The sequence below is a fragment of the Coenobita brevimanus genome, chromosome 71 (assembly GCF_032717465.1).
Source record: "Coenobita brevimanus isolate Jiangsu-jjx chromosome 71, ASM3271746v2, whole genome shotgun sequence".
Classification (NCBI taxonomy): domain Eukaryota; kingdom Metazoa; phylum Arthropoda; class Malacostraca; order Decapoda; family Coenobitidae; genus Coenobita; species Coenobita brevimanus.
In genome coordinates, this window is record NC_137024.1 from 50,153,064 (window position 1) to 50,168,536 (window position 15,473).

The following is a 15,473-nucleotide window of genomic DNA, read 5'->3' on the forward strand; positions in this document are numbered from 1 at the left end:
ATAATTTTGTTCGCTGAGGATTTAGGTAACATAATGAAACAGGCAGATGTTAATGTATTTCAGATATATTCTTGTACTTTCGTTGAATAGAGTCACCCTAAATAATAATGCTGTTGTGAAGGACATAAGCTAACCAGAAGACGTATTCAACTTGCTGCAGAGCCATGGCAGAGATCACATTTCTTAACAGTGGTGCCGCATCTAATACGTTGAGCACGTTGAGTATAGAGCTGGCAACTCTAAAATTGGAAAACGAAAAACTATGTTAATTTGCATAATATTTGGAGTATAAAATTATTCAGTCACTTTGAGCATATGACGAACTTAATTGTTAATTAATTGAAAGTATATATTGGAGCCTGAATCTTATTCATGTACCTTCAGAAAATTATCCCTGCGTTAACAGTTGCGCGTGCGTCAGAGTTGTGTTGGGATTGTCTGATGTTGAGACTGTCCGTAAGACTTGCGGTGAATCAAGTACGCTAAAAAGATTGATTTATGTCTAGTTTAATGCGTGGAGCCGGGCAGGAGAGAGGGTCGAGGGTGAGTGAGGTGCTGTGTGTGTCGTGGGTGGCGTGCCGGGCCGGATGGATCCCAGTATAGGCTGGTATCAACCAGAACAGCAAGGCCCCGCCAGAGACCTCTGGGCCAGAATTTGGCTTACTCAACAGGGTTTAGACAATATGAACCTAAACGACGCCAACATGAATCATGAATACATTCCCATCAGTGTCGGTGACTCAGAGAGGACTAACAATAATGCAACCGTTAATTCTAATAATAGTTACTACAACAGGACCAAGAGGAAACGAGAAAACCGGGCCAGCACTTACGGTCTCAACCAGAACCACAAGAACCTCATAGGACAGTTTGGGGGTTGTCCCTGGCGGCGAACTTCGGGTTCCTATGATCTCGGCGTTGTTGGGTGAGTGTTGTGGGTGGTGAGTCAAGTACTGAAGTGATAGTTAAAGCAGACGTTGACATATCGTGGCAAATCAGTATCATAATCTATACAAGTATCTCCCATAGGTGCACTACCTCAAGGTGGCGTCCCCAACTGAATAAAATTACTGTGTTTGACATGACGTATATGGTTGGTAACAGATTCTTTCTTTTGCTCAATTTACCAGGGAGTTGGTGCAGACTTTGAGTTAAACTTAATTTTGAAATACTGACTAGTAACACAATGAAAGCAGTAAATCCTTCATTTGGTATTCAGAAATGCAGCTGTGCTTATACATCATTTTGTAAGTTCAAGCTAACCCCATGTTAGATATGCCTTGACCTCTGTAACTGTGCAGAGCATGAGTTTAATTACTGACCATGATGCCAGAGGCATACTGAGTGTGGAGACCCATGAACTTGCTGGCTTTAAATCAGCATATTGTGACTTTATGTTTCTGTCTCCAGTATACCCAGATTGATGCTGTCATTTCATGTTAAGGTAAATGTACACTTTAACCCATTACCCGCGGGGATGGCTGGACCGTGCCGTGCCCCTCCAGTGGGGATAGGTAGAAATCGAGACAATGCACGATATTTTAGCTACTTCAAGGTCAATGGAAGTACCGTATCACTTAGCCTTTTCCCTCTTTTTTTTTTTTTTTTTTTTTTTTTTTTTTTATATACCGGTATTTTTTAGTATGAGAGGTTATAAGGGACATTTCAGTGGGTCTATCTATCTATCTATTGCCAGACGCCATAATCCCGTACGGGGTGGCCATTTGACTCTGAGTTATTTGTTTTACAGGGAGGGGCACTAACCCTCCACCAACCCACTTGACACGTAGGGAGCACGTATGGTTTGGTTATATGGTTACCACCCAGCGTTGTTAATGGTTTCTTGGCTTTCAGGAAACCATTTGGCTTGTCACTCAATGTAAAGCCACCTGTAACAGAAAGAAAAGCAATAAGTAGTGACAGGAAAGATGGGAGAAATAGGAAGAGAGGAGAGCAGGCACAGAAAAAGAATGATAAAGGCTAAGGAAGAAGTAGGCAGGACTACATCAAGTGAGTGGATGATGGTGGGTAATGAGGGAAAATTAGTGACCAAGTTCACGTTGGGTGTTGCCAGGTGATAAATTAGCTACTTCATGGCCAGTGGCAGTGTCAGTTAGCCTTTTCCCTTTTTTGTTTTTTAATATATACCATATTTTTTAGTATGAGAATAGGGCATAGGGCACATTTCAATGGAAAAAAACGGCCGGGAGTTGCGTTGTGTAGCCAGGCTGTAGTTGGGTGGGAGAGGGGGGTAAGGGAGGGGAGGCGAGGCAAACACAGAAAAATGGCTAAATTGGTAACACTGGATGCAAGTACTTTACTAGTGGTATTAGCAGCACTGCCTATAGCTACACACTGGCAGTACTGATAGATGATACAAGACCACACTTGAAAGCCTGGGTGATTTAAAAAATCTCTGGATCGCAGAAGTGGCGCCCCGTGGTATGGTACTTATGTAATGAACGTCACAGTAGTGACGGCCTACGGGTAAGGGGTTGAGCAACAGAAGGACTTTATAATACTCGGTTCATATCCCTCTAGTTTGTTTTTTGTATTTTTCTGGCCATTTTCAGGGTAGTATATTACCTTTTCATGTTGAAAAGTGTCCCACTTCTTATCACCACGTTCCTGAAGCTGTACATACGATTGTTTTGTTTCCGGCATAATGGAAGAAACTCATTCATCTTGCTCAAAGATGAATTTTCTTCCTCATTTTCCCAAATGGAGCTTAGGTTAGGTTAGGTTGTTTGGTAGTTAAGCTAGGTTGGGTTAGGTTTAGTTAAACACTTAGGTTAGGATAGTCCCTTCTGCCACTTCACTTACAAATCAAACGAGTTGACACATTGGGACAGCTAAAAACAATGGGGAAACAGTGTTTTCGTCACTTTGCCATATTGAGACGTGAAACACATCATAGGAATATCCATATTAGTGCTGAACACCAAGAAAACAATGCATAAACAACATAAAATGTAAAGATGGAAAATCTTTTTTTTTCTTTTTTTTTTCTTTTTTATTTTTGACACGAGTGATAGGGTAGCTGCTCTCAAGGCACAAAAAAAAAAAAAAATCCACAGCAAAATATTCCACTGGAAATTGGTTATACAGCATTGGTATAAATGGTATATCGTAATCTTTGCTGGTGTTTATACAGTAAGATAAGCTAATAAAAACACAGAAAACTAATGAGTATAATAACAAAACTATCTATCTATCTATCTATAGCCCGACGCCCTAATCCCGCAAAGGGTGGCCGCAGACAAAACGCCTCCAAGTCACTCTGTCACCCACCATTTGACTCCCCTCCCCCCAACTCACCCCCCCTCCCTCATATACCTCTCAACTCCATCCCTCCACCTCATCCTCGGTCTACCCCTCCCTCTCCCTCCCTCCACCTCACCTACATACACCCGCTTAGTCATTCTTTCATTCTCCATTCTCTCCACATGTCCAAACCACCTCAGTGTATTTCTCCTAATCTTTTCAACCACATCCACATCTACCCCACAACGTTCCTTCACTTCTTCATTCGTCAACCTGTCCCTCCACGTCACTCCACATGCTCCTCTCAAGTAACTCATTTCCACTGCTCTCACTCTTGACTTGTTCCCCTCTTGCAAGGTCCACGCCTCGCTTCCATACGTCAGGGTAGGGATCACAATACCATCATGCAGTGACTTCTTAACTTCCATACTCACCTCCCTATTTCTCATCACTGCTTTCAGTGTACCAACAACCTTTCTTCCCTGCTGTACCCTTTCACGTACTTCATCCCCCAAAGTTCCATCCTTACACATCACACTACCCAAGTACTTGAATGCACTCACATTCTCCATATCCTCATCATCCAACCTCACTGCACACACTGTGACTTCATTCCTCTCAAACACCATAACTTTACTTTTGTTTACATTAACTTTCAGCTTCCTCCTCCTACACACTGTCCCAAATTCATTCACCAAACCTTGCAACTCCCATTCATCTTCACTCAACAATACTGAATCATCAGCAAACAGCAACACCGGAAGCTTCCAGATCTCACCCTCATTCATTAGGGCCACCCCCACATCCACTGCCCTACCTTGCACCTCCTTTACAACCCCATCCATATATATATATTAAACAGCCATGGAGACATCACACACCCCTGTTTCAGTCCCACATTGAGATCAAAGAACTCACTCAGCTCACCATCCACTCGCACCGTAGCCCTAGCTCCCGCGTACATACTCTTCACAGCACTCAACAATTTCCCCTCCACTCCATATATTCTTAATACCTTCCACATACCTTGCCTATCTATTCTGTCATAAGCTTTCTCCAAGTCCATGAAGGCAGCATACACTTTCCTTCCCTTCTCTAGATACTTCTCCACTAAACATCTTAGAACAAATATCTGATCTACACACCCTTTTCCCTTCCTAAATCCCCCTTGTTCTTCTCCAACTAGCTCCTCTGTCATATGCCTAACCCTATCAATGAGTATTCTACCATATATTTTACCAGTCACACTAAGAAGGCAAATACCCCTATGGTTACCACATACTTCTCTCTCCCCTTTTCCTTTGTACAGAGGAACAATTATACCTGATTTCCAGTCCTCTGGAACCCTTCCCTCTTCCCAAGCCAATCTACACAACTTCCATATCCACTCCACAACAATCTCACCCCCATACCTAAGCATTTCACCACACACTCCATCAATTCCTGGGGCCTTTCCCAGCTTAATCTTCTTCATCGCTTCCACTACTTCAGGCCTACTGATCTCTTCCTCCCTCCTCTCCTCTCTTCTTCTCCCAGCCATTCCCCAACCACTTATACTCATACTGCTCTCACTCTCTACATTCAACAAATCCTCAAAGTGCTCCTTCCATCTCCTCAATTTCTCTCTCTTCTCCACCAACAATCTATTATTCCTATCTTTCACTCCCCTACTATTTCCCCTTTCACACTGCCTTACTTTCTTTACCTCCTTCCAAAACAATTTCTTACTCTCCCTCCATTTCACACTCAGATTCCTCCCAAACTCTTCATCCACATTCTTCTTACTCTCCTTCACCAGTCTCTTAACCTCCCTTCTCCTGCTCACATATACCTCTCTCTTCTCTCTCAACTTCTCCCCTACCTCTACTCACCAACCATTCACCATATGCCTTCTTCTTTTGTTCCACAGCTCGTTTCACCTCATCATTCCACCATGCTGTCCCTTGCACACCCTTGCATCTCCTCCTCACTCCACATACCGCCTCACACGCTGCGCTTATCTCTTCCGTGAATATCTTACATACGTCTTCCACCCCTTCCATCTGCTCTAGCTCATACCTTCCCAATCTTTCTTCCACTATGCTCTTATACTCTGTCCTTTTCTCACTATCTTGCAATTTCTCCACTCTTCTCACAGGAGCTGCTTCCTCCTGTCTTCCCCTTCGTCTCCTCAACCACTTTCTTTGCAGCTCTACCTTGGCCATCACTAAGTGATGGTCTGAGACTCCATTCCCCCACCCTCTCCACACCCTTGCATCCAACACTTGTCTTCTCATTCGCTCATCCACACACACGTAGTCTATCATTGCCTTTCGTTCAACAAGTTCACCATCTATCCTCCTCATTACTCTCCATGTATACCGGTGGGTCATCTTATGACGAAAGTAGGTGTTGGCTATTGCCAACCCCTTACCAGCACAGATGTCCACCAAAGCACTACCATTCCCATCTACTTCAGCTGGCACACCCCACTGACCAACCACTCCATCCACTCGTACATTCCCAACTTTGCCATTCATGTCTCCAATCAACAGCACTCTCTCGCTCCTCTCAAACTTGTCCATACATGCTTCTACTCTCGCCCAAAACTCATCTTTCACTCTTGCCACTCGATCCTCTGTTGGAGCATACACACATACAATCGCCCATGCTTGTATACATACTTTCATCCTCACCCATACAATCCTTGCACCCACTGTTCCATACTCTCTTATATTCTCCTTCCACTTCTTGTTTATCATCAGACATACTCCCTCTCTTGCCCTCTCGTTCTCACTGACTCCCGCACATATACCTACACCGTATTCCCATTCTCTCATCCTTTCACTGCAGTGCGAATAAATGGTGTTCTAGTGTAAAACTTACCTTCATATAACTTCCCACTATGCTAGTGCAGAACTTTGCCTGCACCTTCCAAGATGTAAGCATTTGTCTAGATGCATAATTTAATAAGCTTTCTTGGATTTCGTGGAATTTTGATACAGCCAATAATATTCAAGTGAACCGCCAAAAACTTTAAAAAGTCACAGGTCCGTGCTTTCAGCACAAAGGAGGGGTGGGACTGAAGGAGTGAGGGGGGAACCGGGAGGCCTGGCTAGCAAGGCAGGGAGCATGGGAGGGTATGAAGGAGGGGAGGGGAGAAGTGAACCTGTGGGCAGGATTTTCATCCTTCTGTCATAAGGCAGATAGGCGCTTTCACCTGACTTGTGGCTTGTGGTCTGTCTTACATGTGCACTGACTGTTGGAAAACAACTCCCGCTGACTGGTCAACTTTGGAAGTTCAATGTAGAGGCGGATGGGCTCTTTCATCTGACGTGTGGCTTGCGGTCTCTGTTAGATGCGCGGTGGCAGTTGAGGAGGGCCATTCCCGGTGTCTGCTCTACTTTGGACATTTGGTGGGGATGCGTACGGATGTTTTGACAATGTTTGTAGGTTTTGGTCGTTATTACAGTGAGTCCTCGAAATACAAAAACCTGAAGTACGAATTTTCGATGGTACGAAATCGATTAATATAGGACAAATTCCACAGTACGAAAATATCTGTCTCGTTGATACGAAAAGCGATACTTGATACGAAAGGAAATGCAGAGATAGCCTGATTATCCAGACTATATGATGTGAAGAAGTGCCTGAATACAATAGTCTGAAATCACGATTAATCTGGCGGAAACAAAACACAAGTACAGTTAGATTGATTTATTTACCGGTAAATGTACAATGAAAGACACGACTATCTTTCCAGTTCAGTCTGAAGAAAATTTACACCAGGCAAAATACAATGAAAACCCTGTTTCTGCTAGTGCGTATTTCAAATGATTCGATTTTTCCACGCTCTATTTGTCAGACTTTGGGAAGATACTTGTGTCTTTCATTGTACACTTGAAGCAGCAGAAAGACCTTATACCAATTCAATTCATAATCCTCCAGCTTGTTTCTGTAATTTTCTGACAACTTTCAGTTTGGTAAATTACTTTTTCTTGCTGAAAAATTTCCTCCCCTTTATTATCGTCACTTTCCCCTACGATCGTTTCCAGCTCAGTGGAAGAAACTCAACGTGCTCAAAGGTGGATATCGTTTCCCAATTTTTGAACTGGAGGTTAGGTTAGGTTAAAATTATTAGGTACAGATAAGCTCGGTTAGGCCTGGTTTAGTTAAACACTTAGGGAAGAACAGTCCTTTCTGCCATTATGTTAATGAAATAAACAAGAGTTGTCACACCAGAATAGCTAAAAATGATGGGGAAACAGATTTAATAAGAAACGTTTACTGTATTTACCAACCCAGAAATACAGTAATCTGAAAAATATAACAGACTATCAGGAAGAACTGATTTGGTATGGTGCTTTTACTGCTTAAAGTAAAACGTATGTTTAGCCCCCTAAGTGGCTGTGGGTTCAGATATTTGTGTGCTCTCGTGTTCGGCCTTGGGACCATTTTTTCAAAGTTCTATAATCAATTCCTTTTTCTTACATATGTGAAAAGACTTGTCTTGCGCACCTGGCTTTTTTTTTATTAGTATTATTTTTTTCCCTAAACCCATCCTGTGATTTGCATTGATTCGTGTAAGAATTAATAAAATTAGGATGCGTGTCACATCAGCATGTATACATCGGCCGAAAACATCTGGGACGAAGTGAACTGTGAACGCCAGACTGCTTGAGGTGGTAGGGTCGTGTAAACTCACCAGTGACCCTCATTCCCTTCCCATAATTGCTCGCAGTTTTTTATAGCTCACCCTAACTCAGCGTCACTGACACCAGTACAGTAAGGCGTTGTTCAGGGCCAGCAGCTATGAAAGTGATAATGGAATACATAATTGTTTGTATCAGTCCTCTCTCTTTCACACATACACATAAGAACAAACAAAAGAATGAGCAGTAAATGTACACTAACTCTAAGGAGCAGAAATAACTGCGCTCAGTCGGTCCGAAATACATTGGGAAGAGGGATACCGAACGAAGAATGTGGAACTGATTGCTAACCATCGAGAACATGTGGGACGAAAGAGTAATTTTTTTCTGATTAGCAAACATTTTTGTTCCATATCGTCTCTTAAAATTGTAAAACCCATAATCTTTTGTGTAAGCATACAGCCTAAAGACATTACCAATTCAGTGCATATTCCTCTAGTTTGTCTTCTATATTTTTCTGACTATTTTGAGGGTGGTAAATTATGTTCTCGTGCTGAAAGAAACTTACTCAAAATTAGGGCGCATGTAACATAAGCATGTAAACATCGGCGAATACATCTGGAGTGAAAAGAACGTCTGACTGATGGGATGGTAGAGTAGGGTCATGTACACACACCAGTGACCTTCGTTCTCTTCCCGTAATTGTTTGCAGTTTTTTATAATTCCCTAACTCAACGTCATTGACACCAAAACAGTGAAGTGTTGTTGAAGGCCGACAGCTATGAAGGGGTTAATGGAATACTGTATGAAAAATTTAAAATGGGCGCGGTGCACAGTGTTGCACTCGCTTGCCGAGAGAAAACGAACCCCTCTCTGGTAAGCAAAATTTTGCTTGCTTCTCAGTTGAGTCGACATCCCTCCTCTCCTCACAGCCTTGCTGTACGTGAGGATATTTTTGCAGCCCTTCACCTTTTCGTATTGTTTCGCCATGCCTCCCAAGTGCCCTGCATCATCTCCAGCATTGTGGGAGCCCACTGCAAAGTAGCAGGAGCACCAAACTCTAATTCTGGAAAGGAAATTGGAAATTATGAGACTCATGAGGAGGGGCAGGGAGTCTCGGAGATTGGGCGTGCTTCAGGCCTTGCTGTTTCCACCATTGGGTCTGTGACAAAGAAAAAGGAGATGTACAAGAATATGGCCACCTCCTTCTCTACAATTGTATACAGGTATTGCTTACTTCTTAATGGGGGGGGGTGAAGTTTAGGTGGGGGTCTGAGGGGGTCCTGGGATGCATCCCCCCTTTTATATGTATATTTCAATGGGGAAAATCGTTCCGATATACGAAATTTCAAATTACAAAAGGTTTTTTTTTGGTCCCTATCCCTTTCATATATCAAGGACTCACTGTACTTGGGTGCTGGTGGTTTGTAGGGAGTGATCGGACCAGCACATGACACTGACCATTCAGTACAGGGGCGTATGGACATTTTAGATCAGGTTGTGGGTTACATCATATTTTCCGCGCATGGCTAGAGCCCAGCGGCCCCAATACCGAATGTTTGAACATGTTGGTTGGTCAGCCGAAGTTCTTGGGAACTTTTAGGTCCGGATAATGTCAAGTAAATTCGGATAATGGTTTAATAGAGCCAAGGTCCAGTATCCAGATAATGAACAAGTCTGAATACGTCACATCCAGATAAATAAGAGAGTATCTATATATATATATATATATATATATATATATATATATATATATATAATACACACACACCTTGGGGGTAGGGTTTTTTTTTTTCAAGAATACTCCCCCAGTATCCCTGCTTGTTGTAAAAGGCGACTAAAAGGGTTGGCGGAGGGTTAGTGCCCCTCCCCGGAAAACAACTAACTAAAAAGACAAACAAGAAGCCTCGGACAAGGACTGACCAAAAGATGACGACCAAGGACCAGACAAAGGACATGGTAATCGGAACTTGGAAAGTAAGGGGAGCGAATGATGAGGTAAAAGAGAGAGAGATTGTCCAGGTGCTTGAGGGTGTGAAAGTTGATGTATGCGAAATAACTGAAACGAAATGGAGAGGTGAAAGTGTGAGAGAATGGGAGTATGGATGGGGTATATGTGCAGGAGTAGGTGAGAATGAGAGGGCAAAAGAAGGATTATGTATAGTTGTGAGTAAAAGATGGAAGAAGAGCATAAGAGAGTATGTATCAGTTGGGTCAAGGATTGTAGGGATAAGATTGAAAGTTGGAATACAAATGTGGGCGATTGTGTGTGTGTATGCGCCAACGCAAGATCGTGCAAGCAGAGTGAGAGAAGAGTTCTGGACAAATGTGGAAGTGTGCGTGGAAAAGTTTGGAAGGAATGAGAGAGTGTTTTTGATCAGTGATATGAATGGTAAAGTAGGGAATGTGAAGGTGGATGGAATAGTTGGTGAGTGGGGTGTGCCTGCTGAGATAGATGAGAATGGCAGTGCGTTAGTGGACATTTGTGCTGGGAGGGGGTTGGTGATAGCCAATACCCTCTTCAGGCACAAAATGATCCACAGGTACTGGTATACATGGCGAGTGATGAGAAGAGTGGGTGGTAAACTGAATGAAAGGAAGGCAGTGATTGAATATGTGTGTGTGGATGAAAGGATGCAAAAATGTGTAATGGATGCAAGAGCTTATTGAGGTTGGGGGAGTGGACTTTCTGACCAATACTTGGTGGTGGCCAGAATCAAGGTCCAATTAGGATCGAGAAATAGAAGAAGGGAAGGACGGGAAGAAGGAGTATTTGTAAGGAGAGTGGAAAGGTTACAAGAGGATGAGAAAAAAAGCAGAGTATAAGAGAGAAGTGGAGGAACAATTGGGCAAATATGAATTGGAGCAGATGGGGGACGTGGAAGGTGTGTGCAGGATATTTACGGAAGAAATATGTGCAGCATGTGATGTGGTGTGTGGGATGAAGAGAAGACAAAGGGGAGTGCAAGGAACAGCATGGTGGAATGAAGAGGTGAGACAGGCTGTTGCACAAAAGAAGAAAGCATACAATGAATGGATGAGAAATAGGGGCATGGAAGAAGTTGAGAGGCGGAAGAGAGAGTTATATGTAGAAAGAAATAGAGAGGTGAAAAGATTAGTGAGAGAGAGTAAGAGAGCGGATGAGGAATTTGGAAGGAACTTGAGTGTAAAGTGGAGGGACTGTAAGAAAATGTTCTGGAAAGTGGTGAAAAGAGTAAAACAGGGTGGAAGTAAAGTTAGCAGGGGAGTGAAAGATAAAAATGGTAGATTACTAGTGGAGAAGGGAGAAAAAGTGAGCAGATGGTGAGAACACTTTAAGGAATTATTGAACATAGAGGATGGAAGTAATGCGAGTATAAGTGGTTGGGGAATGGCTGGGAGGAGGAGGGAGGTGAGAAGACAGGAAGAAATCAGTAAGATAGAAGTTGTGGAAGCAATGAAGAAAGTTAAATTGGGGAAAGCCCCAGGAATTGATGGAGTGTGTGGTGAAATGCTGAAGTATGGGGGAGAGATAGTAGTAGAATGGATATGGAAAATGTGCAGATTGGCCTGGGAGGAAGGTAGAGTCCTGGAGGATTGGAAGTCAGGTATAATTATTCCCTTGTACAAAGGAAAAGGTGAAAAAGAAGTGTTTGGTAATCATAGGGGCATCTGTCTTCTTAGTATAATAGGAAAAGTGTATGGTAGGATACTTATTGACAGAGTTAGAGAAAGAACTGAGGAATTAGTTGGAGAAGAATAGGGAGGCTTTAGGAAGGGAAGAGGTTGTATAGATCAGATATTCATTCTTAGATCTTTATTGGAAAAGTTTCTTGAGAAGGGAAAGAAGTTGTATGCAGCTTTCATGGATTTGGAGAAAGCATATGACAGGGTGGATAGACATGGATTGTGGAAAGTATTAAGAATATATGGAGTAGATGGGAAGTTGTTGAATGCTGTGAAGAGTATGTATGATGGTGCTAAGGCTGCAGTGCATGTGGATGGTGAACTGAGTGAATTTTTCTCTTTGAAGGTTGGGTTGAAACAGGGATGTGTCATGTCTCCATGGTTGTTCAATCTGTACATGGTTGGGGTAATAAAAGAGGTACGAGGTAGGGTAGTTGATGTTGGAGTGGCCCTGGTGAGAGAGGGTAGTGTTTGGAAACTCCCTGTACTGTTGTTTGTAGATGATACTGTGTTGTTGAGTGAAGATGGAGGAGAGCTGCAAGGCTTGGTGGATGAGTTTGGGAGAGTGTGTAAGAAATGGAATCTAAAGGTGAATGTAAAGAAGAGTAAAGTGATGGTCTTCGAGAGAGGTGAAGTCAGTGAATGTACAGCGAGGTTGGATGGTGAGGAATTGGAAAATGTGAGTACGTTTAAGTACTTGGGTAGTGTGATGAGTAAGGATGGAGGTTTGGAGGGTGACGTGCTCGAAAGGGTACAGCAGGGAAGAAAGGTTGCTGGTTCCTTGAAAGCAGTGATAAGAAGCAGGGAAGTGAGCATGGAAGTGAAAAAGTTACTACATCACAGTATTGTGATACCAACTCTAACGCATGGAAGTGAAGCTTGGACGTTGCTGGAAGGACACAAGTCAAGAGTGAGAGCAGTGGAAGTGAGTTATTTAAGAGGAGCCTGTGGAGTCACATGGAGAGAGAGGCTGACAAATGAGAATATAAAGGAGCGTTGTGATGTGGATGTGGATGTGATAGGAAGCGTTATGAGGAATACACTGAGGTGGTTTGGTCATGTGGAGAGGATGGAGGGTGAAAGACTGACAAAGGGAGTGTATGTGAGTGAGGTGGAGGGAGGGGAAGGCCGAGGATGAGATGGAGGGATGGGGTGGAGAGGTATATGAGAGAGGGGGGGGGTGAGTTGGGAGCGGGGCAGTGAAATGATGGGGGACAGGGCGACGTGGAGGCGATTTGTTTGTGGCCACCCCGAACGGGATTGAGGCGTCTGGCAATAGATAGATAGATATATATATACAGTATACAGTCTTTCCTCATACTTTGACTGAGGTACGTTCCACCAAAACTGCGCGAAGTGTGAAATGTCAAAGTATGAAGTTCGCCAATTGTTTATGTGAAAAATTAAAAGTGTTCCATAGAGACAGCTAGGTTACCTACTTGACCTTTCTAAAAAAAAAAAAAAAAAAAATCCACAAACACAAGAAATACCTAACAAAATGAACTAAAGAATATTTTTAGGTTACATTACATTGTAATTAGGGTCAAAATGGGTGATGATAACTGGTAAAAATGAAAAATGTATATACAAGTACACAATTTATTGAAAAATTGACAAAAAAAGAAAGAAAATCAAATGCAGGGGTTAGGTGATGATGTTCTTGTAGGGCATGTGAAGTTCTGTACAGGATGGATGGAGGATAGTGACTAGGTGTGTGTGTGTGTGTGTGTGTGTGTGTGTGTGTGTGTGTGTGTGTGTGTGTGTGTGTGTGTGTGTGAAGGGCATGTGAATTTCTGTAGTGGGTGGATGGGGCTAGTGACTAGGTGACATGGGCCTTTCTGGGGAAGACCCATAATCATCACCTAGGCCAAACCCTGGTTACAGTTCATCTGCCTCTTCTCTGTCCATTTCTCCTTCCTCCTCATCCCCAGTACCAGACACATCCAAGTCTCTGATAATGTCTGCTACATTTGGTCTTTCCTAGAAATATCTTGTTACCGGTATTTTTGTTTGTTTCTGCTCCCCAGTGCTGTTATTATACACTTCCAGCAGTTTGGACTTTGTAGCATTTAAGCTGGACAGGATTTTGGGTACCTTTGGCACAGTCCTGGTGTATGCCTCGATGGTGGTTACCAGCTCTGTTATGGTGGACAGGCAGTGGGATAATTTCTGCATGCTCATCTTGCCCTCCTTTGGCTGCTCTGGGCTTTCAGTCTCTTCCTCACTATTCATGTCTTCCTCTGTCATTTCCATTGCAGCTGCCTTCTCTTCGTAATTTGCCAACGAATGAGCATCAGTACCTGTGGGTGGCATTTTCTCGGCCAGGGAGTAACGTCAAAGTGTGGAAATTTTGTTCAACTTTGAGGAAAATGGTAACTTTTCATCACATCGAAGCGTGAATTGTTGAAGTGCGAAATGTCGAAGTATAAGAAAAGACTAACCTATATGTATATATATACAGTAATCACTCCAATATCCAACGTAATAGAGCCATAGGTAGGTCCGGTTACTGGTTTTGTCCGGATATTGGGCCCCAGCTTATGGACTTGTACTTATGGACCCTAACTCAGAGAAACACCTATACAACTCCCTCTGGACATGCATAGCACCTATTTAAGACCCAAATCACACCAATAAGGCACATAAATGACTGAAATAAATGCAAAAGAAACATAAAATGAGGGTTTAGAAGTATGTTCATACATTAATAAACATTCTGGTACTTATGGACCCTAACTTAGCCTAACTCAGAAAAACACATTCCTACTGCACATGCATAGCTACTAACACTCTATTCACACCAATAAAGGACATTAAAGAGTGAAATGAGGTAAGTATAGTATGGAAAAAAGTGCAGTATGAAACATTCTGGCTGCTTACAGCAAGTCCCTGGCCACCTCGATGAATAACCGCCTCCTCTTGGACTCTGACAGTAAGAACGATTTCCTGAAGCACTTGCAGTACACTGTTCCTGAAGTCTTGCACTGAACTTAGTCAATAACACACAGAAGTCCGTTCTCTTCACAGTGTGCACTTTTGTCTAAATAATGCTCCATTGTAACTTACTAAGTGTAGCACTTTAACTTTTCCCATTCTTTTCATTTTCCAAACAAATCTATCTATCTATATCTATTGCCAGACGCCTCAATCCCGTTTGGGGTGGCCACAAACAAATCGCCTCCAAGTCGCCCTGTCCCCCGCCATTTCACTGCCCTGCTCCCAACTCACACCCCCCTCTCTCATATACCTCTCCACCCCATCCCTCCATCTCATCCTTGGCCTCCCCCTCCCTCTTCCCCCCTCCACCTCACTCACATACACTCTCTTCGTCAGTCTTTCGCCCTCCATCCTCTCCACATGGCCAAACCACCTCAGTGTGTTCCTCATAACGCTTCCTATCACATCCAAATCCACACCACAACGCTCCTTTATATCCTCATTCGTCAGCCTGTCTCTCCACGTGACTCCACAGGCTCCTCTTAAATAACTCATTTCCACTGCTCTCACTCTTGACTTGTGTCCTTCCAACAATGTCCAAGCTTCACTTCCGTACGTTAGAGTTGGTATCACAATACTGTCATGTAGTAACTTTTTCACTTCCATGCTCACTTCCCTGTTTCTTATCACTGCTTTCAAGGAACCAGCAACCTTTCTTCCCTGCTGTACCCTTTCAAGCACTTCACACTCCAAACCTCCATCCTTACTCATCACACTACCCAAATACTTAAACGTACTCACATTTTCCAATTCCTCACCATCTAACCTTGCTGTACATTCACTAACTTCACCTCTCTCAAAGACCATCACTTTACTCTTCCCTACATTCACCTTTAGGTTCCGTTTCTTACACACTCTCTCAAACTCATCCACCAAGCCTTGCAGCTCCCCTTCGTCTTCACTCAACAACACAGT

The 15,473-nt window shown here is 43.1% G+C and overlaps 1 protein-coding gene across 2 annotated transcripts in view; it reads left to right on the top strand.

Moving 5' to 3' along the window:
- The first annotated feature begins 587 nt into the window (after positions 1-587).
- LOC145406638 (terminal nucleotidyltransferase 4B-like) overlaps positions 588-15,473 on the top strand; it is a 170,307-nt gene continuing 155,421 nt past the window's right edge. For both annotated transcript variants that reach the window (XM_080277715.1, XM_080277716.1), the window contains exon 1: positions 588-925. In XM_080277715.1, coding sequence (XP_080133841.1) covers positions 588-925 — 338 coding nt within the window. The remainder of the gene's footprint in view (positions 926-15,473) is intronic.